The sequence below is a fragment of the Vipera berus genome (assembly GCF_964194415.1).
Source record: "Vipera berus genome assembly, chromosome: 7".
NCBI classification, from domain to species: domain Eukaryota; kingdom Metazoa; phylum Chordata; class Lepidosauria; order Squamata; family Viperidae; genus Vipera; species Vipera berus.
Genome location: NC_138209.1, coordinates 26450176 through 26477347, shown reverse-complemented (window position 1 = coordinate 26477347; position 27172 = coordinate 26450176). Strand labels below are relative to the sequence as shown.

The 27172-nt window shown below is 36.6% G+C and overlaps 1 protein-coding gene across 7 annotated transcripts in view; it reads left to right on the top strand.

Annotated features, from left to right (window-relative positions):
* TRIM2 (tripartite motif containing 2) overlaps positions 1–25203 on the top strand; it is a 65285-nt gene extending 40082 nt beyond the window's left edge. For all 7 annotated transcript variants that reach the window (XM_081332949.1, XM_081332946.1, XM_081332948.1 and 4 more), the window contains 8 exons: positions 2219–2399; positions 3674–4397; positions 6121–6224; positions 11074–11241; positions 12209–12377; positions 15661–15731; positions 20428–20568; positions 21061–25203. In XM_081332949.1, coding sequence (XP_081189075.1) covers positions 2219–2399; positions 3674–4397; positions 6121–6224; positions 11074–11241; positions 12209–12377; positions 15661–15731; positions 20428–20568; positions 21061–21213 — 1711 coding nt within the window. In that variant the 3' untranslated portion in view covers positions 21214–25203. The remainder of the gene's footprint in view (positions 1–2218; positions 2400–3673; positions 4398–6120; positions 6225–11073; positions 11242–12208; positions 12378–15660; positions 15732–20427; positions 20569–21060) is intronic.
* Positions 25204–27172: the final 1969 nt, after the last annotated feature.

Genomic DNA, 27172 nt, shown 5'->3' with positions numbered 1-27172 from the left:
AGCTACAGTTTACTCAATGTTTATAGTTTTACTGGGTTCATACAAAGTACTAAGGTATAATCAAACACATTCTGCTTTAGAATGATCTGTAAATCCAGTGAATATTTGTTTACAGCTTTTGACATTGGAAAAGTCAGCATCCAATCTACATTTATATCTATTTATTGATAACTATTATATATTATTCATGGGAAAAGATTAAATGTTCTTATTAGAAAGAATGGAGAAGCAAACATCTAAGGTCAAATCTGTAATATAGGTAGTCCTCGACTTATGACCATAATTGAGCCCAAAATTTCTGTTAAGTGAGATATTTGTTAAGTGAATTTTGCTCCATTTTACAACCTTTCTTGCCACAATTGTTAAATGAATCACTACAGATAAATTAGTAACACAACTGTTAAGTGGATCTGGCTTCCCCATTGATTTTGCTTGTCAAAAGGTAGCAAAAGATGATCACATAACCTTGGGACAAAGCAATGGTCATAAGTATGAACCAGTTGACAAGCATCCATATTTTCTTAGTGATGTATTAGGTCAGGGCTTTTCAACCAGTGGTATGGGTACCACCTATAGTACATTGGCACCTGGCAGGTGTTACACGACCATCCTAGAAAAGTAGTGGGGGAGGGGAATGGCAGCACCGCACAAGCCTGAGCGAGAGATGGCTGGAGCTGCAGGGATGTCAGGGCTCAGCGGAAGCGCCAGGATCAGTGCCAGGCTCCAGCTGGAGCTTGGCACTGATCCTGGCACTTCTGAGCCCAGAACTGCCCATCAGCTGGAATGTTGCAGCATCTCCAGGGTCTTGTGATTTACATTCAGATGCTTGGCATCTGATTCATATTTATGATGGTCACAGTGTCCCAGGGTCTTGTGAAGTGACCAAAACCTGCTGCAACCACCCAGCAGACGGGGGGAATAAAAACCAAACACCTCCCCACCCCCACTGCCAATCCTCAACAGAAATGCTCACAACAATGAAAACCTCAGACAGGAGGAAGAGCACCACCGGGTGGGCAGGCAGGTGTCTTGCTCGGCTGTGGCTTGGGGGGCATTTTTTTCAGTGTCATAGTAACTTCAAACAGTCACTAAGCCAACTGTTGTAAGTCGAGGACTACCTGTACTTCATCACTTTTTTCCTTTTTTTTGGTCAAGTTTTTGACACCTTTCTAGGCGACTGGTGGTACTCGGATGTTGCCATATCCTAAAAGTGGTACAATGGATGAAAAGGTTGAAAAGCCCTGTATTAGGTTAAAAGCTTTACAATCAGACAATCGGGGGGGAAAAGTTTTTGTCACTGAATACGGAATACAGCTAGGCTTCTCTCAGCTGATGTTCAAGGTTGCATAAGTCTTATTGTCTGGGCTACTGGGCAAGTCTCTTTTCAACAATAACAAATTGTAGTATCAGGTTTAGCCAAAATATGTCACCCCTACCCTTAAAAGTTTTCTTTTAAATCCGAAGTTTTTATATAAGCTTTTCAGTTTTGCTTCTTTCCTATAAGTAAAAACCGCAATCTTCAATAAGCATAGAAAATTTTTTAGTCCACAAACTTTAAAAAATACAATTCCAATTAGGATCAAGTTATTCTTTCAACGTTTTAAACTCCCCTGGATAGTCAGTTGCCGCCATTTCTAGAGGGAGGGGTAAAATCTCCCCTCTCCACAGTGGGGAAAGGACTTAAGGCAGCTTATGCAGGTACAGAAAATAGTTAGGATTTAAGAGAAGTAGATCTCATCCACGCTGCTTTAAAATTGCCTGGTGGTGTGACTTTGGCTGTCTGCAGCCTAGTGACGAGCCATATTGCTGTGGCTGGTCTTTCGTCCGCCGGTTTGGAGGGCTGCCCTGGAACAAGTGGAAGAGCTACCGCGATCCAATGGGGGTATCCTCCTTGCTGGTTGCCCCTAGAGGGTGACTTTCGACCCTTTCCAAGGTCCCCCAGTGAAGCGAAACTGAACGCGGAAGAAGGAGCTTGCCTTCCAAACGTCCATGGCGGCTGCCTCGGCAAACTGGAAGCCCACTAAATGAACTGTTGTAAGTCAAGGACTGCCTATACATTGCATTCAAACATAACATTGAACTATGACTTGGCACTATGTGTGTAGGCTCATTATGAGTATTATTCAAAGTTTAATAATTGTGTAATGATATGTCTTATGAATGTTGAAGGGATGTTGTAGCATTGATATTTGAAATGTTAACTGCTTGTTTTTAATAGGCTTCCAGAGATAGATACTGCATTGCACTTCATATCTGAAATTATCCATCAACTGACCAACCAAAAGACCAGCATTGTAGATGAAATTCATTCCACTTTTGATGAACTCCAGAAGACGTTAAATGTTCGCAAGAGCGTGTTGCTTATGGAACTGGAAGTGAATTATGGCCTTAAACATAAAGTAAGAGCTCTGTTTTCATCATTAAAATATTTCTCAGTTTTTAATGACTGTATTATATCGTTAGGAAAAATGACTGAAATTCATATTTCCTTTAATGAAGGAAACCATAGAAAATATAAATGTGTCATAAAATAGCAATACTAGTGAAATTTTTCAGTTCGTCATTACGTAAAATCTAGTGTCTCGTACAAATAAACAGCTTCAGAAACATTGTTCTAATATACGTTGAAAGAAGCTGTAATTGGAGATGGTCTTAAATGAATATTTTTGTTGAATTTTCAGGGTGTATGTTGCTGATAATTTTGAAAACAAAAAATTAAAACTTTTACACCCAGTAGTTTATCTGATTTCATTAGATACAGTGCATTATATCACAAAAAATAAAACCTGAATGTGTTTTATAATTATTTGGAAGACAAAAATGATAATAAATAAGCAACAGGTCTTGACCATTAGAACAATATTTTGCCTGTACTTTCAGTCCTTAATATGCATTAAAATATAACAACGTGTAACTAGACATTTTACAGTTATTGTAAAATTGTATTGTATTGTAGAGTCAAATCTTTCCCATCTACTTAAAAAGGGGGTTAGTACATGTTGAAAGAAAGAATGCTAACGTTTATTTAAAAATACTTTCTTTGATGTGCATTCCTGCTGCCACTTAAATTTTAACTCTTGCTTGCATATGGAACTTTTAGTTAGATGTAGAGTTCTGACTAACTGCATAAATTTAATTTAACATATTTTCAATTCATGGAATATAAAGAAACATTTGCATTGCTCAACAGACTTTCGTTATAAATATGCAGAAATGCTATAAAACACATTGCACCAAAGAAGATGTAACTCTTAAAAGTTGTTTGAATGTATGTTTGACTTGTTGGCTTTTGTGTCTTGTATATTATGGGCTGGAACTGACTTTTCCTGGGTTCAGACATAAAAGTAATTATGTCTATAAGGCAAAATTGCTCAAAAATCTCATTTTTCCCCCTAAGTGGCTAAAAAGCATATGAATGCTGAACAAGTCGTTTCCAAATTGGTTGGTTGCTATTTTTTGGGAACTCTTTATTTTAACCTTGCTGCAATAGAGACATTTTGGGGCAATGTTATTCTGTGTGCTTTTATGTTGACTCCAACAAATATGATGTGATTTTATTCAGTTTTGCACTATTAGATATTTCCCTGAGATACTAAAACTTGCCGATAGAAGTGCTTTTTGTTTTATTACTTGGAACTTCAATGACATTACCATAGCATTTGCTTTTATCAAGGTCTTGCAGAATCAGCTTGATACTTTATTGGAGGGACAAGAAAATATTAAGAGCTGTAGCAATTTTACCGCCCAAGCACTCAGTCATGGAACTGAAACAGAAGTGTTACTTGTCAAAAAGCAGATGAGTGACAAGCTAAATGAACTGGCGGACCAGGAATTCCCTCTTCAGCCCCGTGAAAACGATCAACTGGATTTCATAGTAGAAACAGAAGGATTGAAGAAATGCATTCATAATCTTGGCACTATTTTAACCACAAATGCAGTGGCTTCTGAAACAGTGGCCACAGGTGAAGGACTTAAGCAGACTGTGATAGGGCAGCCAATGTCAGTCACCATCACAACCAAGGACAAAGATGGTGAGCTCTGTAAAACTGGAAATGCTTATCTCACAGCTGAGCTGAGCACACCTGATGGCAGTGTGGCAGATGGAGAGATACTGGACAATAAGAATGGCACTTACGAATTTCTATACACTGTCCAGAAAGAAGGGGACTTTATTCTGTCTTTGAGACTGTACGATCAACATATTAAAGGCAGCCCATTCAAACTCAAAGTAATTAGGTCAGCAGATGTATCTCCTACTACTGAAGGAGTTAAGAGACGTGTTAAGTCTCCTGGCAGCGGCCATGTGAAACAGAAAGCTGTAAAGAGACCAGCTAGTATGTACAGCACTGGCAAAAGGAAAGAGAACCCCATTGAAGATGATCTAATCTTCCGAGTAGGTAAGGAGTGCCTATTTTAAATTTTCATGGACTGCTGCTGCTTATAGCTGCAAACAGTGTTCATATTATTATTTTAGACTTGTAAGGACTTTGTCTTGTTAGAAGGATTTCCTTGCTAGTTCTCCATTGTAAACAGTCTTTCTCCTTTCATTTCTCTTGGGAAGTTCCACATAAGTGTTTTGCATCAGGTAATGATTAATTCTGAGTATGATTCCTCTCGTGATATAATTTGTTCCTGAAGCTAGATCAGTGTATGTTGCTGCTCAAATTTAGTGAAATTATAACAATGTTTATATTTCCTTTACTGCAGTTTTCCAGGCCTTTTAGGTGGTCCACAAATTCTTTGGCAAGAATTCTTGCCTTACCACTTTTTGTTCTGAGCTCAAGTAAACCGTTATATAATTTTGCATATAACTTTTATATATAAAATAATTTTAGCATCCTATTCCTGAAATTTACGTATCTCTTTAAATATACATTACTTAATATGTGTGCTTTGCCCTTTACAACCAGCCTACGTAGCAACCATGAAAAGAGCAGTTAGTTGCAGAATTGCCAACAAGCTATCATTACAACTTCAGAAAGATGCATTTTTAATGAAAGAAAGGAATAATAGTATGGCATTTGGGAAGCCTTGGAGAGATTTCAGTATAGATCAGGGTAGGGAACCTTGGCTCTTTTATGACTTGTGCACTTCACTACTCAGAATTCCTGAACCAGCCATGCACATCATAAAAGAGCCAAGGTTCCCTACCCCTGGTATAGATTGTCCTCACTTAACAATGGCAGCTGGGACCAGAATTTCCATCACTAAGTTATATAGTTGTAAAGCACAATGTCACATGACTGTGCCACTTAGTGACAGAAATTCTGACAATTCTGGTTTCTGTTAAGTGAATCACCACTGGTCATTAAAGGCGGACATGATGTGATCAATATTTGCAATTTCCTGCCGGCTCCCCCATTGACTTTGCGTGCAGCAGGCCAACAAAGAAGATTGCAAATGATAATCATGTGATCACAGGACCCTGCAATGCGCCCAGACTATAATCACATGACTGCACATCACTGTATGGCTATAAGTACCATTCTTTAAGCACCTTTGTAAGTTTGAATGTTTGCTGGACAAGGAGTTGTTAAGCTAGGACCACCTGCATTTTTTTTACATTTTTTATAATGACTTTTCCGTCATATAACTTCCCATTGTAGTAGCCTCCTAGAATGCTTTTTCCAGATCTTACAAATGCACACAAATACATAGGAACTTAGTTGTTGGAGTAGAGAAAATATTAGAGATGGGATGACATTAGAGGCTCTGATGTGGTACAGGTAGTCCTCAACTTACAACAGTTCATTTAGTGACCATTCAAAGTTACATTGGCACTGAAAAAGGCTTTGAATATACATCACTTACTACATTATTACACATAAGTGATTTACATGACTTACAACAATTTTTCACACTTATGACCATTGCAGAATCCCTGTGGTCATGTGATCAAAATTCAGATGCTTGGCAACTGACTCATATTTATGACGGTTGCAGTGTCCTGGGATCACCTTTTGCAATCTTCTGACAAAGTCAGATTCACTTAACCATGTTATTAACTTAACAACTGCAGTGATTCAAGAAAGATCATAAAATAGAGTAAAGTTCACTTAACAACTGTCTCACTTGGCAACAGAAATTTTGGGCTATCTTTTCTGTTTTGTTTTGTTTTAGGTACCAAAGGGAGAAACAAAGGGGAATTTACAAACCTTCAGGGAGTAGCTGCATCCTCAAATGGAAAAATATTAATTGCAGATAGCAATAACCAATGTGTACAGGTACAATTTTTGCTTTGTTTCTCCATTAAAACTTTTTATTAAATGCACAGGACTCACAACATGTATTAAAAGAAATGTATATCTAAAGTACCAAAATCCTGTGGAATTAATAATTACATTAAATTTGAAATATAGCTCAAGTTGGAGTTATACATTAAATTCTGCTGAATCCCAATTGTAACTAGACTAGTCCTGGCCAATATGTAGAATTACAATATATGTCTGCTCTTTTATACAGGTAGCCTTCAATGTCTGACTGGTTACTTAGCAATTGTTCAAAGTTTTGATAGACCCATCAAAAGTTATTTATGACCTGGATTCGAAATTCTGATCCCCCCCTTGCATCATATGACTTTATTTGGATGCTCAGCAGCCAGCCAACATTACAGCCACATAACTGAAATTACATTTTTGCCAGAAACTAGCATTTAGTTCTGGTTTCTGGGGAAAAATGCCTTAAAAAAAAGAATTGCCAAGTTCAGAATATTTTGGAAGAGAAACAGCACAAATGTCTAAGAATCTCTGGCAAACTGGGGGCTGTTGGCTCAAGGAAAATTGACATCTATCCTTTGTTGTATGATCTTATTCAGAATATATATTGTTTCCCCCTGCCTGAAAATGTGCACTGCTAATGTTTACCTTTTAAGCAAATGTTACTGATAGGGGGAAAACATGAATAAAGCTGTTCATGATAAGGATAAGTTATTGATAGGGGAAAAACATGAACAAAGCTATTTGTTGTTGTTGTTAGTTGCGAAGTCGTGTCCGACCCATCGCGACCCTATGGGCAATGTTCTTCCAGGCTTAATTTGAAATGCTATTTTTCTTGGTTATTTATTCACTTACTCAGGTCACTATACTTTGGGATACTAATCCCATAGCAAAAGAATATAAGATGGAGACCATGAGAATTTCCTGAAATTTGGCCATGCCACAGTTCTCACTGATCTAAAACTTTTTAGGCTGTTTTTCTTTTTGGTACATAATGAACATTTTATATCTAAACATATTACCGGTACTTTAGTTTTGATGGCTGCCTTACCTGTCCATAAGCTGGTTGTATATTGGGACTTTAATCCATCACACTTAATCATTGCATGTCATGAATCCATGGGACACTTTTGAAGGCCACTTGTAGTTAGTGCTATTTGCTTGTAGTTGTTTATAGTTGTCTCTTCTACTATAGCAGTGATCTTTAGAAGATACCTTGGTTCACCAACTAACTTCACAATTTTCTCATCACTTATAGTTTTCAGCATCCCTCCTTATTGGGTTTGCCTAGAGTCTTTGTCTTTAAATTGTTTATCTAAACATTTCAATAGCTCTGTATCACTTACTGAAAAATCAAAGGCTTGAATCTAGCATCTTATCTAATAGATAACCAATTTACACAGTACTAGTATCTTCCAGCACATGTCCTTATAACAATAAACAATATGTATGTAATGGCCTAGGACAGTGATGACGAACCTTTTAGAGATCAAGTGCCTAAAAACTGCCCCACCCTCCTGCCTCCCCCGATTCTACCCCCGCTCCTCCCTGTCCGCCCGCAGGGCCACCCACTGCCTCCATGGCCCGCCGCAGATTGCCCAGGTGGCCCTGCAACACCATGGCAGCCACGTCCTCTGCCTGCGCCCTGCAGCATCATCTGCGCGCGATGGGGCGCGAGGGTGGAGTCTTGTCCCTGCTGCCCAGCTGCCATGTCCTTGTATATATTTTATTGTTTTTTTTAACAGAACATAAATCATTCAGTAATTAGTAAACAATGTGTTGTCTGGGTAACATTTATAAAACAATCTTTAACAATTGATTTCTATAATCTATATTCCATATGTTAATTTCAGTTGATTTCCCCTTTCCCCAAAGTATCCTTTGCAAACATTAGATTAAAACAATTCTCATTATTTTGATAAACAACAATTAAGTATATACATAGTTTTTCCAATATTCCTATTAATCATTTTAGTTGCCTTATCATCCTGTTACCGTGCTTATTTCAGTTTATTTCTCCCCCCAAATTCTAAATATTCTTACTAGTGACAGTTTTCTCAACAATTAATTACATTTACATTGGTGGATTTAATTCTATTTTTTCCATATAAGCCCTCTCATAGTTTTATATTTCTTAAGCAATAGATTAAAAAAGTAGAAAGAGAAAAGAAAGAGGAAAAAAAGAGAAGAAAAAGAAGAAAGAGGGAAAAAAAGACAAAAGCAATGAAATACAAAAAATAACATACTACTTAAAATATGGATCCCTTCTAACTTAATATATATTTATTCCCTCAATTTCTTATTCTTTTTAACCATAGCTGAGAATATATTTAATCTATTTAAACTTTAAGCATTCCATTCAATAGATCTAATAATCTAATCCTTTAACTCTAATTCAAAACACATTTTTAATGCTTATCGTCACATTTAAATAACTAAAACGTTTACTTTAAATCATTTCAGCTTTTTTTTTACAAAAAAGAAAAAACATATTGTATTAGTTAAAAAATTCATCCCTCTAAAATAATAATAATAATAATAATAATAATAATAATAATAATAATAATAATAATAATAATAATAATAATAATAATAATAATAATAATAATAATAATTTTATTTATATACCGCCCTTCTCCCAAAGGACTCGGGGCGGTGAACAGGGCAAGCATAAGAAATACAGAAATACAAAAGTTAAAAAGGATTAAATATATGCCCAACTAAAAACAGTAAATACAAATATTAAAATAACAGTAAAAGACCCCACCCATCCCCCATCAGGCCAGGCCGGCTTGTTCAAATAAGAATGTCTTTAGATCGCGACGGAAGTAGTATATTTCAAAGTTTTTCCATTTCTTTAGCCATATTCAAACAAATGTTTCTTTTTTAAGTATTCTCTCTGATAGGTCCCATCATCTATTTTCTTGGTTTCCATTTTAATCTTTTTTCTCTGGCCATTGCCTTTCTTAATCAGTGTATTTTGCTGCATCATTCGTTTCTCTGTAAAGTATTTTTTCTCATTCTTTTTCTTATCTTCAAAATTGCTTGGACGCATTAAAATATCTCCCACTTGAATTAAATCATGATTTTTTTATTTTATACGGTTCTATCTCTATCCTCAGAATTATGTTCAGTCATCTCTGCTGTATTTTCCTGAGAAATTTCTTGGAGTGAAATTAAATTGGAGATAAGTTGATTCATACTCTCAAAGTTGTTCTGTATTTCTTTGTAGTTTAAAATCATTGTCCTTTGAAATGGTTGCTGCTTGTCATATATTTCCTCTTGTGAAGTATTCATTGCTTCCGGTTTTGTTAGTCTCACTTTACACAGCTGTACTTAAGAACTTTGAAGGTCAGAGACAAAAATCCTCACCCACCAGTAGGTGTCAGCATTTGCTCATTTTTCAGATCTTTCTAGTCTTTTTTTTCCTTTCTAAAGGGTAAGTTTCACCACTTCCAATACCCAAAAGGAGGGATTAGAAACCCCCTCCTCTTCCCCCCCCCCGGAGATCTCTTATTTTTGGGACTTTCTTCTTCAGGAAAATAGGTAGGATAGGGAAAATCAATATTCTTACCCAGCTTCAAACGTACTGTTTAAAATCAGCTTAATATAGAGCTTGTGACTTCCGTTGTTTTCAGCTATGGCTAGACAATGGAAATAGCTAGCCTTTTCTTCTGTTGGTTTCTGGAAGGCTTCTCCTGGACCGTTCGGGGAGACTGCCATCTCTCCTAAGTCCCTGGGATTTTCTTCCTTCATTCCACCTTTTCAGGGTGGGTTCTGGCCCCTTTAGGGTCCCCAACAGAAAGAAATTTCAGCTGAAGGGTTTGACATTCTGAATCTTCCGACTGCTTCGCTGTAAACAGGAACAGGAAGTGGCTGCTGCCATGTCCTTGGTTGCGCTGCTCCGTGTGGACCATGCCCAGGGGCAACTGTCCTCGGGGGGGCTGTTGGTGAGGAGGGGGAGGTGGGGCTGGGGTGACAGTGCATGTGTCCACAGAGAGGGCTCTGAGTGCTGCCTCTGGCACATGTGCCATATGTTCTCCACCACTGGCCTAGGATTTCTTTTCGGGATGGATATAAATAGCCCAGTGCCATTGGTATCAAACTTGCAGTGGCTCCTTGCTAGATTAACACAAATTACTGCACAGAATTAACTTTTAATTCAATCCACTCTTGGATCATTCATTGTGTTTCCATTTAATCTACTTCATGGATTAGCATTGTACAGGAAAGGTGGATATAATATAATAAATATAACTTTCAACAAAATATAGTTGCGTGGCATCTTGTTCCCTAATTCTCCCTCCCTCCCACACAAACATTATTCTGGATGTAGTGATCACTAAGTATGCTCCATCTTGGTTAGATTGTTTTAGGGATTTGTGGTCCCATTTGTACTTTAAAAAGTTGTAGTTCTACAAATTGTAGGTTATCTCCAAGCCCAGCAATAGGTTGACAATCTAAGCAACAATATTTATAGCAGGCATGTCAAACTCGCAACATCATGTGACATCGCACAACATATCAGAACTTTTTCCCCATTGCCGGCAATGGGGTGGGTGTGGTTTCGGCGTGACACATCTGGCTCACGGGCCAGCAGTTTGACATACCTGACTTATAGTCTAAGCATTAAAACCATGGAACATATTCATACACTTTGCATGAGCTTCTTCTTCTTGTTTCTTATGGCAAATACATGTATGTTTGGAGTATTTTCGTAATCCCAAATGGTAACAGGAAGCAGAATTCCATATGCATGTTAAAAGCATGTCCATGTTTCCTATGTGTTTCAGTTGAATAATGAAAATAGTTGCATTTTACATGAAAGTTGCTATTGCTTTTTTCAAACAAATCATAGATATTTTCCACCGATGGCCAGTTCAAGAATCGTTTTGGTGTACGGGGAAGATCTCCTGGTCAGTTACAGCGGCCTACTGGAGTAGCTGTGCACCCTTGTGGTGATATCATTATTGCAGATTATGATAACAAATGGGTTAGCATATTCTCCTCTGATGGAAAATTTAAGGTAGGTTTAAAGTCAAAATGTAAAATACAAGGAAATTTATTTTCCTTTTTTAAAATTAATAATTAATGGCTGGTTAAAGCTGATAAAGGGATATAATTAGCAAAATGAGTATTCCTCCTGTATTGACTGACAAGATGGCAACTAAGAGTGAAATTACAACTGTTTATTGTGGGACTAAGGGGCAGCAAAATGAATCCAGTAATTGTCAGGGTCTGATGGTTGCTTTTCTTTTATTGTCTCTTTCATTAAGTTCAGAATCTTTCCACATACATATGCTGCTATGAATATTTAGTTTGTCTTTCCTATATTATGATATTGTCTACATTTTTTTATACATTCTATAATAGTCACTATCTCTTACAGTAGCTCACCTACCTCATAGGGGTTGTTGTGGGCAAAATTATCACTGATACTAATTAAGGAGAAACTGTCCTTCAATTCTGATGTCAATAATAAAGAGCTTTAAAAATCAACACTGGTTTAGAAATCAATCAAAATCTAAAGAAGATGTTACTGTCTTGCAGAATTTTACACTCTTTATAGGTAGCTCTAGAGAATAATTCCCTGTCACATTCTGGACCTGCTGAAGTTTCTAGACTTTTTTTTCAAAGATTAAAAAAAGTATGCAAAGCTTTTTCATTTGGAATTGCATACAAAATAAGAAGTTTCTCAGGGATGTGTTCCTATGAGTAGATACATTATTGAAATAACTACAGCAACACTATTATATGAACAAAGTTGGAAATGTCTGATTTTAGTGACAATAGAGGAATGATGTTGATGGAATTTGTTGAGATGGCCAAATTACTTAGACATGAGACTTTGTCTAGATTTACTGATGCTTACAAATTCTTTATTGACTTATGTTATGATATATAATTTTGAGAATTAAAATAAAAATAGTACATTACAAAGAAAATGTAGCAAGAAAATAAAATAAATTTAATCTCTTTCTTTGCTTTCCTAGGCAAAAATTGGATCAGGAAAACTTATGGGGCCAAAAGGTGTTTCTGTGGATCGCAATGGACATATTATTGTAGTGGATAACAAAGCATGCTGTGTATTTATCTTCCAGCCAAATGGGAAAATAGTAACCCGATTTGGAAGCCGAGGCAATGGAGACAAACAGTTTGCAGGTAGCAATTGTTGGTTGATACATAATACTCTTTTACGTTCTTCATATGGTTCAATGGTATTGAAACTTACATAGAACAAAATGGAAAGATTCATTAAATTCTTTAAAATGTGAAACAATAAAGCAAGAAAATAAATATAAACAATAACAATAATAGATAAAATAATATATTTTGTGATGTAATATATGTGCTTTAAATTAATCTTAAATTATTTGTAGCAGCCTATGTTTTGGGGCTGCTTTGCTTACCAGGCTAAGATAAAGTTTTCATCCCTGTAAAAATCTTCCCAAAACAAGCAGGTTGGAATGGAGAGTGTAGCACCTTTGGCCCTGCTTATTGAAGATCTACATTTCTTTAAGTAACACCATTTAACTACCTTCCCACCAACCATATTAATTCATTCAGATTACAGCAGTATTGAATGAATGAATTTCTCTGGTCTTGAGTATAAAGGATCAGTTTGGAGACTAGCCGGACCCACTATCCCATGGTCAAGGCTTTTCTCAATGCTTTTTACTATGTCACTGCTAATAATCATCAATGTACCTTGCAATTGGGACTTAAACAAATGACTGGATCCTTCAGATTTGCAAGGAAGTTTGTTTTATTGATAAGTTCTCCAAAGGGAGACATGATATTCCTCTTGAATTATTAAAACCTGTTTCTAGGCTATAGTCTACTCCCAGAATGGATGACATGAATTTAAAAGGTATAATAGTAGCTTTCCCAATCTGGTGATTTGTAATTGAATACTGCAGATGTTTAGTAAGTATCCAAGAAATAAATGTCTTCCATTTTGTTAGACATATATTGAATATGTTTTAAAATCTTTAATTATTTGGTGTACAAGTTAATATGAGATGGGTTACATAGTACAGTTTAATGCTTGCATTTTCTGCTTAATACATTCTTGTTGCTCATGCTATAGATAATGTTTAATCATCTGGGGAAATAAAAGAGTACTGAAATTAACTGAATTTTACATGACCATGTTTAATATTTATTTATTTATCAAATCTTGAGGCCATTCAATTCCTGTACAACTCTGCGTGATTTATCGTTAAAAACCCAAACATACAAAAAGAACACAACTGTCCAAAATAAACATCAACCATAAATAGACCAGAACAAAGCCAAAACAGAATGTAGCTTGACAATCACCCTGCCCTCTAATAAAAGTGTTTTTAATAATTTCCTAAAAAACTTAAAGATGAGAATCACATGAAGCTCATTTTAGAGGACAGGTATTGCCATAGAGAAAGGTTACTTTATGAGTTCTGCAAACCATTCTGCTGGACCGCATTGGATGGGCAGAGACAACTGCAATAAATGGGCCCTCAAGATAGTCAGGCCCTAGATCAGACATGTCAAACACAAGGCCCGGGGGCCAGATCCGGCCCACGAAGTGGTTTCATGCGGCCCGCGAAGCCATCCTGGAAACGGTGAGGGAACGGCCCCCACTACCTTGGCCCTGGCCCAGAGACCCTCCTTCTGCCAGAGACCCTCAGATCTGTCCCACTCCTGCCCAGGTCCCCATAGGCACCCTTGATCCGAACGATGTAGAGCTGGCCACGGCAACCCAGTAGGCCATACACACTCTAGCCACGCCCACCCAGTAGGCCACGCCCACCCTGGCCATACCCACCCGGCCCCTTGAAGGCAACCGCAATGCTGATGCGGCCCTCAATGAAATTGAGTTTGACACCCCTGCCCTAGATCATGAAGCGCTTTAGAGGTGATAATCTTTAGCATACATATTAATGTAAAGATCTGGCTTTGGAAGAAGCAATTCAAGCTAGTAGTCATATAGTCTGTAAATGTATCTTGTAGTTTCCCATGTTCTTATTTTTAGTGAGTTTATAGCTGCCTAATTCTAAATATATTGGCTTGGTTTTGCACCTTCCTTGAAAAATTAATTTTCATCAAGTTATTTGAAAAAGAATTAAGCTATACATTAAGTAACCTAATATTCATGCAGTACTATTCATGACTATTATTATCTATGCTGCCTTTCTTATGATTTCAAATTTCAAAAAAAAAAAGGGAAGTAATTAGAGTCTGTGGTTATATAGGTGGAGGCATGGTATGTAGAGCAGGGGTTTACATGCTAGCAACCGGTCCACACAAACACGCAAAGCCCCATCCACGGGATGCAGGCAGCACACAAAACCACGCCCCTTCCAGTCCACGGAAAACCTCTCTCCAAGGAACTGGTCCCTGGTGCCCAAAAAGTTGGAGACCTCTGATGTAGAGCATCCTTGGGAGATAGATCAGTATTACAAAAAAAAGAAAGAAAGAAATTCCAATGTTCCTCTTCTGATCTATTAACAGCATCAGATATAAACTTATGAATTAATATTACTAACTACAAGAAGATCTTACAGCTGAAAAAAATATTTCCTGGAACCCAGTCTGAAGTACAGCTGAACAACCAATTTCATAATTTGTACAGAGAAATAGAGTTATAGCGTATCCCATCACACAGAAGTCAAATTTTGTAAGCAACTTTTCAAATTCTCGACCAAACTGTTTGTTTATACCAGAATATAAATTTATGTAGCAAAAGTTACCTGCTTCATATATCTGAATTTTCCTCAGATTCATGGAAATTCCAAAGACTGAAGGAGACAATGGTAGTCTCATGTTCTTACTAGCTTTTGAAATAGGGAATTCAGTTAAGTTATGTCTTTGATTTTAAAGCAAGTTGGCTCAACAATATAATAGTATTAGCGGTAATTGATGTAATACTATTATTACTACTTTGACAGTATTGACCCCTGGGGACCCCTGGACAAGTCCGTGCATTTTTCTTGCCAAAATTTCAGCAGTGCTGTCTCATTGCCAACTTCCTAAGACTGAGAGGGACTAGCTGAAGTTTTATCTAGCTGGCTTTCATGACTAAGTTGGGACTAGAACTCACAGTCTCCTGGTTTCTATCCTGATGCCTTAACACAGAGGTAGGCAGCCTTGGCTCTTTTATGATTCGTGGACTTCAACTCCCAGAATTCCTGAGCCAGCAGAATTCTGGGAGTTGAAGTCCACGAGTCATAAAAGAGCCAAGGTTGCCTACCCCTGCCTTAACACCACACCAAACTGGTTCTACTACTACTACCACTATTTTGTCAAAATAGATAAATATTTTAGTCTAAAATTAATCTGTCAGATGAGAATGATGTGTTTTTGGGGTTTAGATTTTTTTCTGGTTCTAAGAAGATCATTCTTATCATCACCTCATCTTTCTCTATTATACTGCTCTTTATTTACTTTCCCGTATTTATTACAGGCCCTCATTTTGCAGCTGTCAACCACAATAATGAAATTATTATTACTGATTTCCACAATCATTCTGTCAAGGTATGATACTACTGGTTCTTTAAACTTTTTGTATTCATTCTTTTTTTATAGTCTCAAACTGATAAAGAACTTGTAATTAAAAAAAACTGTTAAAAAAAGCAAAAATGGATACTCGTTTTAATTAAATTTGCAGATTATATTAAATTACTAGAGTAATTAGTACATATTAAGTAACCAATTTTTTTAACTTTAAGGGATGATGTGATTGACATCGTTTTTATGTTTAGCAATGATAATATATTGTTTGTTTTAGCTCCAAGAAATAAAATGAATGTTCCTTAGATTCATTTTGCACAATTATTGTAAATTATTAATAAATACAAAAAATATTTATTCTTGCTTAAACTTACATTTGAATTATATTTATATAGTTTTAATGTATTATCTAGGCGATTCTTCATTGTCTTCAAAAATTAGGTAGGAAATAATTGTGGTTTTTTTGTTTGTTTGGATTAAAAGGAAGACATTGAATTACAAGAATAGACATTGAACAGGTTGCTAGCATACTGGCTCAGCTGGAGAACAATGTTTTTGACAACTGAATAATGTTAGAATCAGCAGTTGTTTAGTTGTGCAGGATTTCCTAATTTGAAAGGAATGGTTGGGTATATGGCCAGATTCCAACACAAGACAAAATAAAGAAATGTAGATAATTGTTTGAAAAATCAGAATGTACTGTCAATTAACAGTTAGAAGAATGCTTCTAATTAAGTTCGTAGCTCTTATCACATTTCAACTTCTCTGTGGCCTAATACCAATGCTTTTTGGTGTTTTACCAAGTGTGCCAATAACCATCTACCAGTTTATGCCATAATCTTTTAATTTAGCTTTTCAGATCTTGACAGTTTGTAATCTTCTCCAAATCTTTGTCTTCTATGATTCCCTGGTTTTGCCACATCAATTATCCATATTTCCTTTTTAATCGCAATTAAATCTAGTGTGTTACGTTCAAGAAATCCCACAATATTTTAACTTATTCAGTTTCAATTAATTTTTCAGTTATATGTTCCCAGTAATTTTTCATCACTGGCACATGATAATTTTCACAGATGTTCCAGTAAATAATTTGGGCTACTGTGTTACTGCATTGTTTTTAATCAGCTTGTGTGATCTTTGTACAAGCTGAATACAGTGAGGGGAAAAAGTATTTAATCCCCTGCTGATTTTGCATGTTTGTCCACTGACAAAGAAATGATAAGTCTATAATTTTAATGGTAGGTTTTTTTAACAGTGAGAGACAGAATAACAACAAAAAATCCAGAAAAACGCATTTCAAAAAAATTATAAATTGATTTGCATTTTAATGAGTCAGCCAAAGGGTCCTCGAATCGTCACCTCAAGGATGACATGAATCGGTTGAAGTCGTTGAGTTCTGGGGCATTGGAGTCATGCAGGTTCACCACCCAGTCTGCAGCCGTCCCGTCCAGGGCAGATTGCACAATTCGGATGCGTGTTTTGTCACTGGGGATGTCCCGTCCGTACTCTTCCATGTAGCTGAGGACTTGGGTTAGGAAAAATCCCAGTCGTGATGGCTCCCCCTTGAACTTTGCTTCCAGGGGTGGGAATCTTTGGCTGGAGCGTTGTCTGCGCCGCAGAGTGTATCGCTCCTCATCTCGATCCCCGTCTTGGTCTGGGGGGGGTACTGCTGAGTCATCGGCTCCTGTTCCATTGGACGGCCCTGGGGTTTCAGGTGTTGGATCCCTTCCGTTACCCCTCCAGTTGCGACCCCAGGTGTTGTGTCGGTTGCGGTTTCCAGCTCTCTCCTCCCTTAGTGAGCTCAGGGTTGTTTTCATCAAGTCAATAGCTTTTTCCAGAATCCGCTCTTCCTCACTGGCGTGCAGGGAGTTCTCCATCTCTTGTTTCCATTCCGGTTGGTGGTCGCTCCGTCTCAGGGTCACTTCTCCCGAAGCCTTTTCCCACTCACTTTTCCTTCCAACGCCCATCGACCACCGGGGTTTTTGTTCGTGCTGCTCCGCCGTTTCCTCCCAGGAGGAATATGACGCTTCAGCTTCCCAATGTTTCTGGGAATTCGGCTGGGAGGAAGGCTCCTTCTCCGTGGGGCTTCCCTCCCTTCTTGCTTCATCGTCAGACATCATATTTATTTGCAAAGTCCCCCGGTAAGGTTCCTCTTCCCAGGTTGACTTTCAGTGCAAGTCCTGTCTAATGTCAGGACCCACCCCAAACCACGTCTTAGGAAGACAAAATTCTTGGAGTCAAATCTATTCCAAAAAGAATCTTTACTATGACATGCTTGGTTGTAGGAAACGAGACAGGACTTAATATTATTCCACAAAGTAAACCCTTATAAAGAGTTCCCGGTTTAACCCCCCCTTAATCCCATTTGGTCAGTCCCCCATCCTTTATCTCGTATCATCCCTCTCGTGGGAAAAAGGAACTTAGGCCCCTTCATGTTTATTGCTCTCTTCCGTGACAAAAGCCAGATGCTAGCCCCCCCTTTTGTTTCCCCAGTTCAAAAGGCTTCTCCTTTCCTTTGAAATGCCTAATACCGGTTCAATACACATCTATTCTCTTCTCTTCGGGAGATGGCAGAATCCATGGAATAATGTTTGAAACATTCCATTTATGAATATGATATAAATGGATTCTGACAGAGATACGTATTTGATCCCCTATCAATCAGCAAGATTTCTGGCTCCCAAGTGTCTTTTATACAGGCAATGAGCTGAGATTAGGACCGCTCTCTTAAAGGGAGTGCTCCTAATCTCAGCTTGTTACCTGTATAAAAGACACTTGTCCACAGAAGCAATCATTCAATCAGTTTCCAAACTCTTCACCATGGCCAAGACCAAAGAGCTGTCCAAGGATGTCAGGGAAAAGATTGTAGACCTACACAAGGCTGGAATGGGCTACAAGGCTATCATCAAGCAGCTTGGTGAGAAGGTGACAACAGTTGGTGTGATTATTCACAAATGGAAGAAACACAAAATAACTGTCAATTTCCCTTGGTCTGGGGCTCCATGCAAGATCTCACCTCGTGGAGTTTCAGTGATCATGAGAACGGTGAGGAATCAGCCCAGAACTACACTGGAGGATCTTGTCAATGATCTCAAGGCAGCTGAGACCATAGTCACCAAGAAAACAATTGGTAATACATTATGTCATGAAGGGCAGAAGTCCTGCAGTGCCCCCAAGGTCCCCCTGCTCAGGAAAATGCATGTATAGGCCCATCTGAAGTTTTCCAATGAACATCTGAATGATTCAGAGGAGAATTGGGTGTATGTGTTGTGGTCAGATGAGACCAAAATCAAGCTCTTGGTCATCAATTTAATTCGCCGTGTTAGGAGGAGGAGACTGTGACCCCAAGAACAACATCCCCACCATCAAACATGGGAGCAGAAACATTATGCTTTGGGGGCATTTTGGGGCTAAGGGGATAGGACAAGTTCACTGCATCAAAGGGATGATGGATGGGGCCATGTACCCTCAAATCCTGGGTGAGAATCTCCTTCCCTCAGCCGGGGCATTGAAAATGGGTCGTGGATGGGTATTCCAGCACAGTCAAGGCAACACAGGAGTGGCTCAAGAAGAAGCACATTAAGGTCCTGGAGTGTCCTAGCCAGTCTCCAGACCTTAATCCCATAGAAAATCTGTGGAGGGAGCTGAAGGTTTGAGCTGCCAAACGTCAGCCTCAAAACCTTAATGATTTGAAGAGGATCTGCAAAGAGGAGTGGGACAAAATCTCTCCTGAGATGTGTGCAAACCTAGTGGCCAACTACAAGAAGCGTCTGACCTCTGTGATTGCCAACAAGGGTTTTGCCACCAAGTATAAGTCAAAAGGGGTCCAATACTTATTTCACTCATTAAAATGCAAATCAGTTTTTTTTAAAAAAATGCATTGTTGTTGTTATTCTGTTAAAATAAACCTACCATTAAAATTATAGACTGATCATTTCTTTGTCAGTGGGCAAATGTACAAAATCAGCAGATCAAATACTTTTTTCCCTTTCTGCTTCTTTGCACAATCTGCAGTTTGAATCATTTTATAATCTTTAATTCTGGCATTGATTTCATAAGTTTGAAATTGAGTTGCAGTAAACCTCTGTCTCCATTCCTGTGGGGCAGGTATAAATCATATGTGAAAAGTTCAATTAACTACTTTATTTCTCATGCCTAATTCACAGGAATCTTCCCAGACTTGCAGTTTGTACCTGGGCCAGATTAGATAAGGTTCAATGGCATTTAAGGGAGTAGGAGGTTGGACTTTTCCCTCTTGTGCCTACATAATGATTCCAGGCTAATTCCCCACTTGACTCCTTCCCCCTGGCTCAGCCATCTCTCTCTGACACAATATCACTACAGAGATGTAAAGTATAGTGAATATTCATCAGTATTCTGGTTTTTTAAGGGCAAACTGTTTGTGTCCAGTTAATAATTAATTATTGTTCCATTGTTTAAAAACAACTTATCAAATCTTTCCCAAGGAGGTGGGATAAACAAATGTTGCTTGATGATACTGAAAGTATCATCATAGGTTAAAATGTAAAGCTCCAAGTAAAGCTGCCTTTGCAATTGACTGATGATAATTTTATCAATACAATGGCCAATGTTTTTATTATTATTAATGTAATTATTACCATCATATTTTTGAAAACTCATTCATACAAAGTTACTATAATTTTTCCCTCTATAGATAATTTGGATAAAGTTTTTTAAGTCTTGTTTAAATGTCATGCAGGTATTTAACCAGGAAGGTGAATTCTTGCTGAAGTTTGGATCTAATGGAGAAGGAAATGGACAGTTCAATGCTCCAACAGGAGTTGCTGTAGATTCTAATGGGAATATTATTGTAGCAGATTGGGGAAATAGTCGGATACAGGTAAACAATATTTTCCTCTCAAGTAAGTTTAATACGATAGGCTTGTGATGAGTGAAAATTCTTTTCAAGTGTCTAGGGTGAAACTGTAAGGTGTATCATCTTTGTTATCAAGAAAGCCACTGAAGTCTATAAAATAATTGTGGTATTTCTGCTGAAATATCCCCCCCCAATCTCAGATATGTGGCTCTGTGTGGTTTATGAAGAATTAAAAACAATTTGTAAACACCAAAACCATACAACAAAAGAAAAATATAATAAAATTCAGGTAGTCACATCCATCAGTAACAATTGATACAGCCACTGCACAGGCTCTACTACGCTCCCAGGCCCCCACACCTATTGGCAAAACCACATTTTCAAGGCCCTGTGAAAAGCCAGCAGAATTGAGGCCTATATGATTTCTAAGGAGATAATATATGCACGTTAGCTACAGCATATAAAATAATAGATATTGTTCTTCGACTGACTACATTCTTTTAATTTAATTCACAGGTTTTTGATGGAAGTGGATCCTTTTTATCTTATATAAATACATCTGCTGATCCACTTTATGGCCCTCAAGGTTTGGCTCTTACTTCGGATGGTCATGTTGTAGTTGCAGACTCTGGGAATCATTGCTTCAAAGTCTACAGATATTTACAGTAATGGTTGGAATTGGATCTTGTTTAAAAAAGTTACTAGCTGCTGCTAGAGGCCAGTGTAGATAATATTCTGCTCCCTAATATTTCTTCTGTTTCTTAAATATTTAAAACTTAAAACTACTGGATCTCCAATATGTTCATTCTTTTATTTTATTCCAGACCTACCTTGTTTACATAGAGCTTGCATAGAATTTATATGCTCTGCACTGAACTTATCAGAAGGATTAACAAATGAGACCCTACTTCTCCCTACACCCCTCTAAATAAAAACTTCACAAAGTAATTGCATGTACACATGAAAGAGGGAATGGACTCAAGAAGGTACTTGATTCAAAAGAATTTATTTCAGGGTGAATGGGAGAAGTTGTTTAAATTTTCACACTTGAAAATTCTTACTAGTAATAATATTCGTTCTAGCAGGATGTCTGGGAATCTTCTAGATCACATTGTTATTGTAGGCATTTTACTTATATAACATTATTCAGATTTACTTAGTAACTTTAAGTAGTTTATTTTAGTTAAAAAAAAGATGTGAGTAATCCTTTCTGTGTTAATTGGCAGACCTAACAACTTAATTTTTAGCATTATAAGAACACACATTTCCTGTGGTGCGTGGATTGATGTACATATCTAGCAACTTTTCTACTATTCAATATGTTGTTGAGATTTTCTTGAAACCTGAAATTTTACTTTGGAAATGTAGGATAATGTAACTGCTGATATTTCATAGAATCAAGTTCCAATTAACATCAGGCTAATTCATTAAAAAAATGTTATCAGTTTAGCTAATTTGACAACTGATATTTATACTTCCTATATGTCTCTACAGCGGTTGTGAAAAAAGTCAATTTTATTCAGTTGCTTGTTTTTGCACAGGAAAACAAGTCTTATGTTGATCCTATTAGAAGTCTTGTATAACCAAAGGAAGTTTGGGTAGGTGACAGATTTTGAGGTGGAAGTTGAGGGTTACCAAAGCAGGGTATGTTTTTTTTTTAATTTCAAAAATTTTATTGTCTCTTGTAACTATATATAAATAGAGGATATTGAAGATACTTAAATAGTGTGACATTGAGTTTCTAAAAAAAAGCTCATAATTTTCTTCATTACAAATGTGGATACTGTGAACATTTAAAAAAACCCAATTTTAACTAGGCAATTTTGATGTACACGTTTTCCTGGTGCCCTTTCCTGAAGTCTGAAGTTTTAGTGAAAGTTTATTCTCTTATGCCTGCTTCTTGGTACAGGTCTTGTGATTTCCATTAATTGGGTTCAACATCAGAGTACAAACTATGTCTCATTTTTATTTCCAACCGTGACATAATTTTGAATAATATTGTACAAAGTTTAGACCAAGTAAGAATAAAACTGCAGTCAACAGCAAATGATGTTTGGCACTAGCTTTATGCAACCATGCACCACTTCGAGTGTTGTCAACATCTGAAATAATATTGTATTTTCTATTTCAAACGTGGTGTTCTCTAAATATTTTTCAGCTACACTATTGGAATCTTACCTAAAATACTGAAATAACAGACCTAATTGGAAGAAAATAAAATCAGTTATGTAGTTAGTACTGCTGCTAGTTAATTGCCTATCTTTTGGAATATACTACTATTAAATTTAAAAGAAAGAAAATGATTTAGTCACTCTTATCTAAACTAATGATAAATAGTTTTAATACTTAGCTAATAATTTCAAATGATGTTATAAAACAATTGCCTTAAAAAGAATATGCCAAGAATCTAATTTAAGAGTTCTTGGATAGACCAAAAAAAATGTCTGCAAAGGCAATACACATTAGACATTATTTGTCTTAAACACTGAATCAATTTGAAAGCTGTTTGAATTGTAAGGGGGAACTGGATTTCCTATTTATGATTTTTTCAATATTTATTAAACCTATGAACAATAAACATTGTAATTGTTACTGAGTTTCTGGTATAAAAAGACATTTACAATTTTTTCCAAATGTTATTGTTACAAACTTGATTCAAGGCACATTGTCATACCAATCTGGCTTAAAATTTGAGATGCTAATACTTTTGTAAAGATTTGTAAAGTCATGTGATCAGTACAAATATTTGCTTGAGTTTTTAAAACGGATACCAAGCCAAATCCTATAGTAACCTAACTGGAGATATTTCTAGTAAAAAATCTGGGATATTTATATTCATTTTAATGAAACTTACTGTAGTTCCCAGGATAGAATAGAGGCTAAATTGTCCTAAACTGATACACATATAGTATTTGATGCATGCAGGTATGTCCATGCATTCCTTAAAACACTTTCCTGAAATAGTTCCTCAGTTCTAATAAAACTTAACTTAGTAATGCTTTTATTCAAATGTGAATTGCTTCTTTCCTTTGCAACTAAGCTATCATTTTTAAGGCAATGTGGCCTTTCCTTTGATATTTTTTATTATGCATGTTACTGTAAATTGACTGATGCTGCTAGAGATCTGTTGAATACTTCTCTTGATCTTAGCTAAAAGGCCAAGAAGTGAAGAGGCCTGTTGAATTCTAGATCCTTACTAGAAGTTGAAAGTATGGAATCATTAGACCGCTGAAATAAGGTTAGACGAGTCTACTCTAACACCAAGTATTTGAAAAATGCCTAGTCAAAATTGGATTGTTTCTTGTTCATCAATTTTCCAAAGCTCACTAGTAAAGCATTTATGTCCTGTAGGCAGTAACTGATTAGAGATTACTGTAAAACTTGCAATATTGCAGAATTGCATGTACAAGAAACTAATTTGGATCCAGATAAACATTTTTCAGAATATAGGCATTTATTCTTCTAAATTAATATTCAAGAGTAGTATGTGTAGATTCAGCCCAAATCTGTGACTCTGCCAAACCTAGTTACTTTTTAAGGTATATCTGCGCTGCAAATGTGAACTGAGTTAACAGACTCTGGGAGGGTGAATTGTTTTAGTTTATATTTGCAGACCAGACATCCCTCTTGTATCAAGCGGTGCTTATAGCTGCAGTAATGAGCAATGCATATGGGTTTATTCCATGTAAACGCTTGATATAAGTTTTTTTTAAAAAATGTTAATTCATTTTTGGATAAACTTGCAAAGTGTATATTGAAAGGTTTTTAACTGTAAAAAGCTGTTAAAATTAGTTAAGTTTTTACACTGATTTAAAGTTTCAGCAATGTAGTGAGAAAATGTTCTCCATTATTGTTGACCTTTGTAAACATTACAGGGCTTTCAACTTTACAGCTACTTTTTCTTTGATATAACTGAAGATTTAGCATTGCCATATGAAAAAAAGTGCCCATTAAGTTTTGCCTGTTGTGTGAAGAAATGATAGCAAAGAACAAAACTATGCTATCCATTGAAAATGCTGTTAAATTGTGAGCAGTGATTAAAAATGTGTTCTGAAGAATGTATGAAAGGTACTCTTTTTCCGATAGTGTAGAATGATTCCTAATTGTGGATAGCTTCTAATGAATGTACAGCATTGCAATGGATGTGTGCACAGCCTTAACCTTAAAAGTTTGCTTTCTTTCCCTTTGTGACATGGGAATGATACATGATAAGTACCATATACTCTTATATCCCAGTGCTTGCAGTTGAACTGTTTCACACATTGTGTTCTTCAGGTTCTTAGAATAAATTATAATTTGTTGCTTTGTACATTCCAGCTTTGTATATCAGTTTCATCCCTATTTCATTTTTAGGTACATAAAGTTATTAAGCCTCATGTTCTCTGGAAATAATACTGAAATTGTAGAACTTCTTTTATTTGTTATGCTCCCTTATAGATGTATAATCTCTGTCTAGTTAAGGCTGAGGATGAAAGCTGTTCATTGAAGAATGTCTGTATGTAGATTTAGCTTCATGTGTGCCATGGTATTTTTTATGGTTTATCCTACAAAGAGAGCTTAAGAAACCCTTTTACCTTACTTTGGAACACTAAGAAAAACAAAATCAAATGTGTATCCTTTATCATGCACAACCCTCCCTCAAATAAAACTGAATGAAAATTGTTTTGTGTTATTTTTCAGAACTGAGAATGGTTGGGTTGCTACATTGTCCTTGTGTATCTTTATTGCTCATTTTCATTTTTAACAGGGAAGATGTCAAGAAGTCTTGGCTGTTTCCTTAGACATTTGGGCCAGAATTTTATGAAAGACCACTAGGTTTAGAACCATTTAGATTGAGCAAAAACAATAGGAGAAAAGTGGTCCTGCAGATAGCCTGGCCCTATGCCAGGCTGTTTGGCCCTCTGTAATTAATACAGAGTACTCTCTAATGCAAAGTATTATGGATAAAACATGCTATCTTATAATTTTCTTTTTAATGTAGTAAATAGAATGAGTAGAACCAAAATCAGTCCTTATTTGTTATTCAAGGAATCTTTTTTTTAGAATTTTGAAAATAATTAAGTGTGCAACATCTGATCTCTGCAATGTAAACATCCCCCTACAGATATTGAAGCAGGTTGGATTGGAGAGAAAATATTCAAACTATTGCTGACATCAGCCCTACAAGGTAGACCTGACTAAGAAATAGAAACTTGAGACCTCTCAAAACTATGAGACCTTGGGCTGGAAGGTGAAGGACATGAGACATAATTTGTTAACTCTTCCAGTGAAGAGCCACACACAAGAACAGGAAAGAATCCTTTAAATCAGTGGCTAATTACTGAAGGATTTGGCTTCCTTGACCAGGGACAGTATGATTTAATGAAGGATTCCTGGCAAGATACAGGCTACATTTCACAAAGACTGGAAAATAGTCCACATGTGCCTCACCAGAAAGGCATTTAATTAGAGAAAATAGGAAAACAAACTGTCAAGAAGTGAAACCAATAAATAGGAAAATGTAGTATGAAAATAGATAGGGAATTTAGAGATTGGCAGGAAACTGCAAAAATAACTATTAGGGATAGCACTTCAGTTCTCAATATATTAGAATGTAAAAATGCAGGTATGGAAAATGGGGAGAATTTGAAATCACATAGGATTAAGTACAAATTCTTCAAGGAAAAGACTTAATAGAAAAGGAAGGGGAGCGGTAACTAAAAAAATATATAAATCAAGGAATCAGATTATAAAAATCCCATCGACAATATCTGATATTTAAAGATATAAGATATATACATAATTTATATAAAATCGTAAAAAGAAAATGGGCTGTATGTAGGAAATGAAAGTAGGAGTATGTAACCAAACAAAAATTTAGTATGGTGTTAGAAAAACAAATATAGGTCAAAACATGCAAGTAATGCCTCTAAACACTAATAAAGTAAAATGAAACCCTGGCTAGCCATCATTATGCCTCTGGGAAAAGGAGAGCTGCAGTTTAAGACAGGCAAGAAAGAAGCATTTAGCTCAGGGGTGTCAAACTGCCGGCCCACAGGCTGGTTTCATCATACCAAAGCCGCGCCCACAACGTTTACCTTGATTCATAATTAGCTAAATGACTACTAGAAAATATTGCCAATGATTCCATTAAGGTTGGAAAGTACTATATACAGGTAGACCTTGACTTACAACAGTTCATTTAGTGGCCATTCAAAGTTACAACGGCACTAAAAAATTTGATGTATGATCATTTTTCACACTTAGAACCATTGCAGCATTCCCATGGTTACATGATCAAAATTCAGAGGCTTATCAATTGGTACAGATTTATGACAATTGCAGTGTCCTGGGGTCATGTGAACAGTTTTTCAACCTTCTGACAAGCAAAATCAATGGGGAAGCCAGATTCACTTAACAACTGTATTACTAACTCAATGATTCACTTGTTACAAGGTCATAAAATGGGGAAACACTTAACAAATGTTTCACTTAGCAACATAAATGTTGGGCTCAATTGTGGTCATAACCCAAGGACTATCTGTATTGGAGTGCCAAAGGACTGTTCTGACTTCTGTGTTATTGAACATTTTGTGAGTTATTCAACATTTTGTATGTTATTCAATATTTTGTTAATGATGTTAAAGAG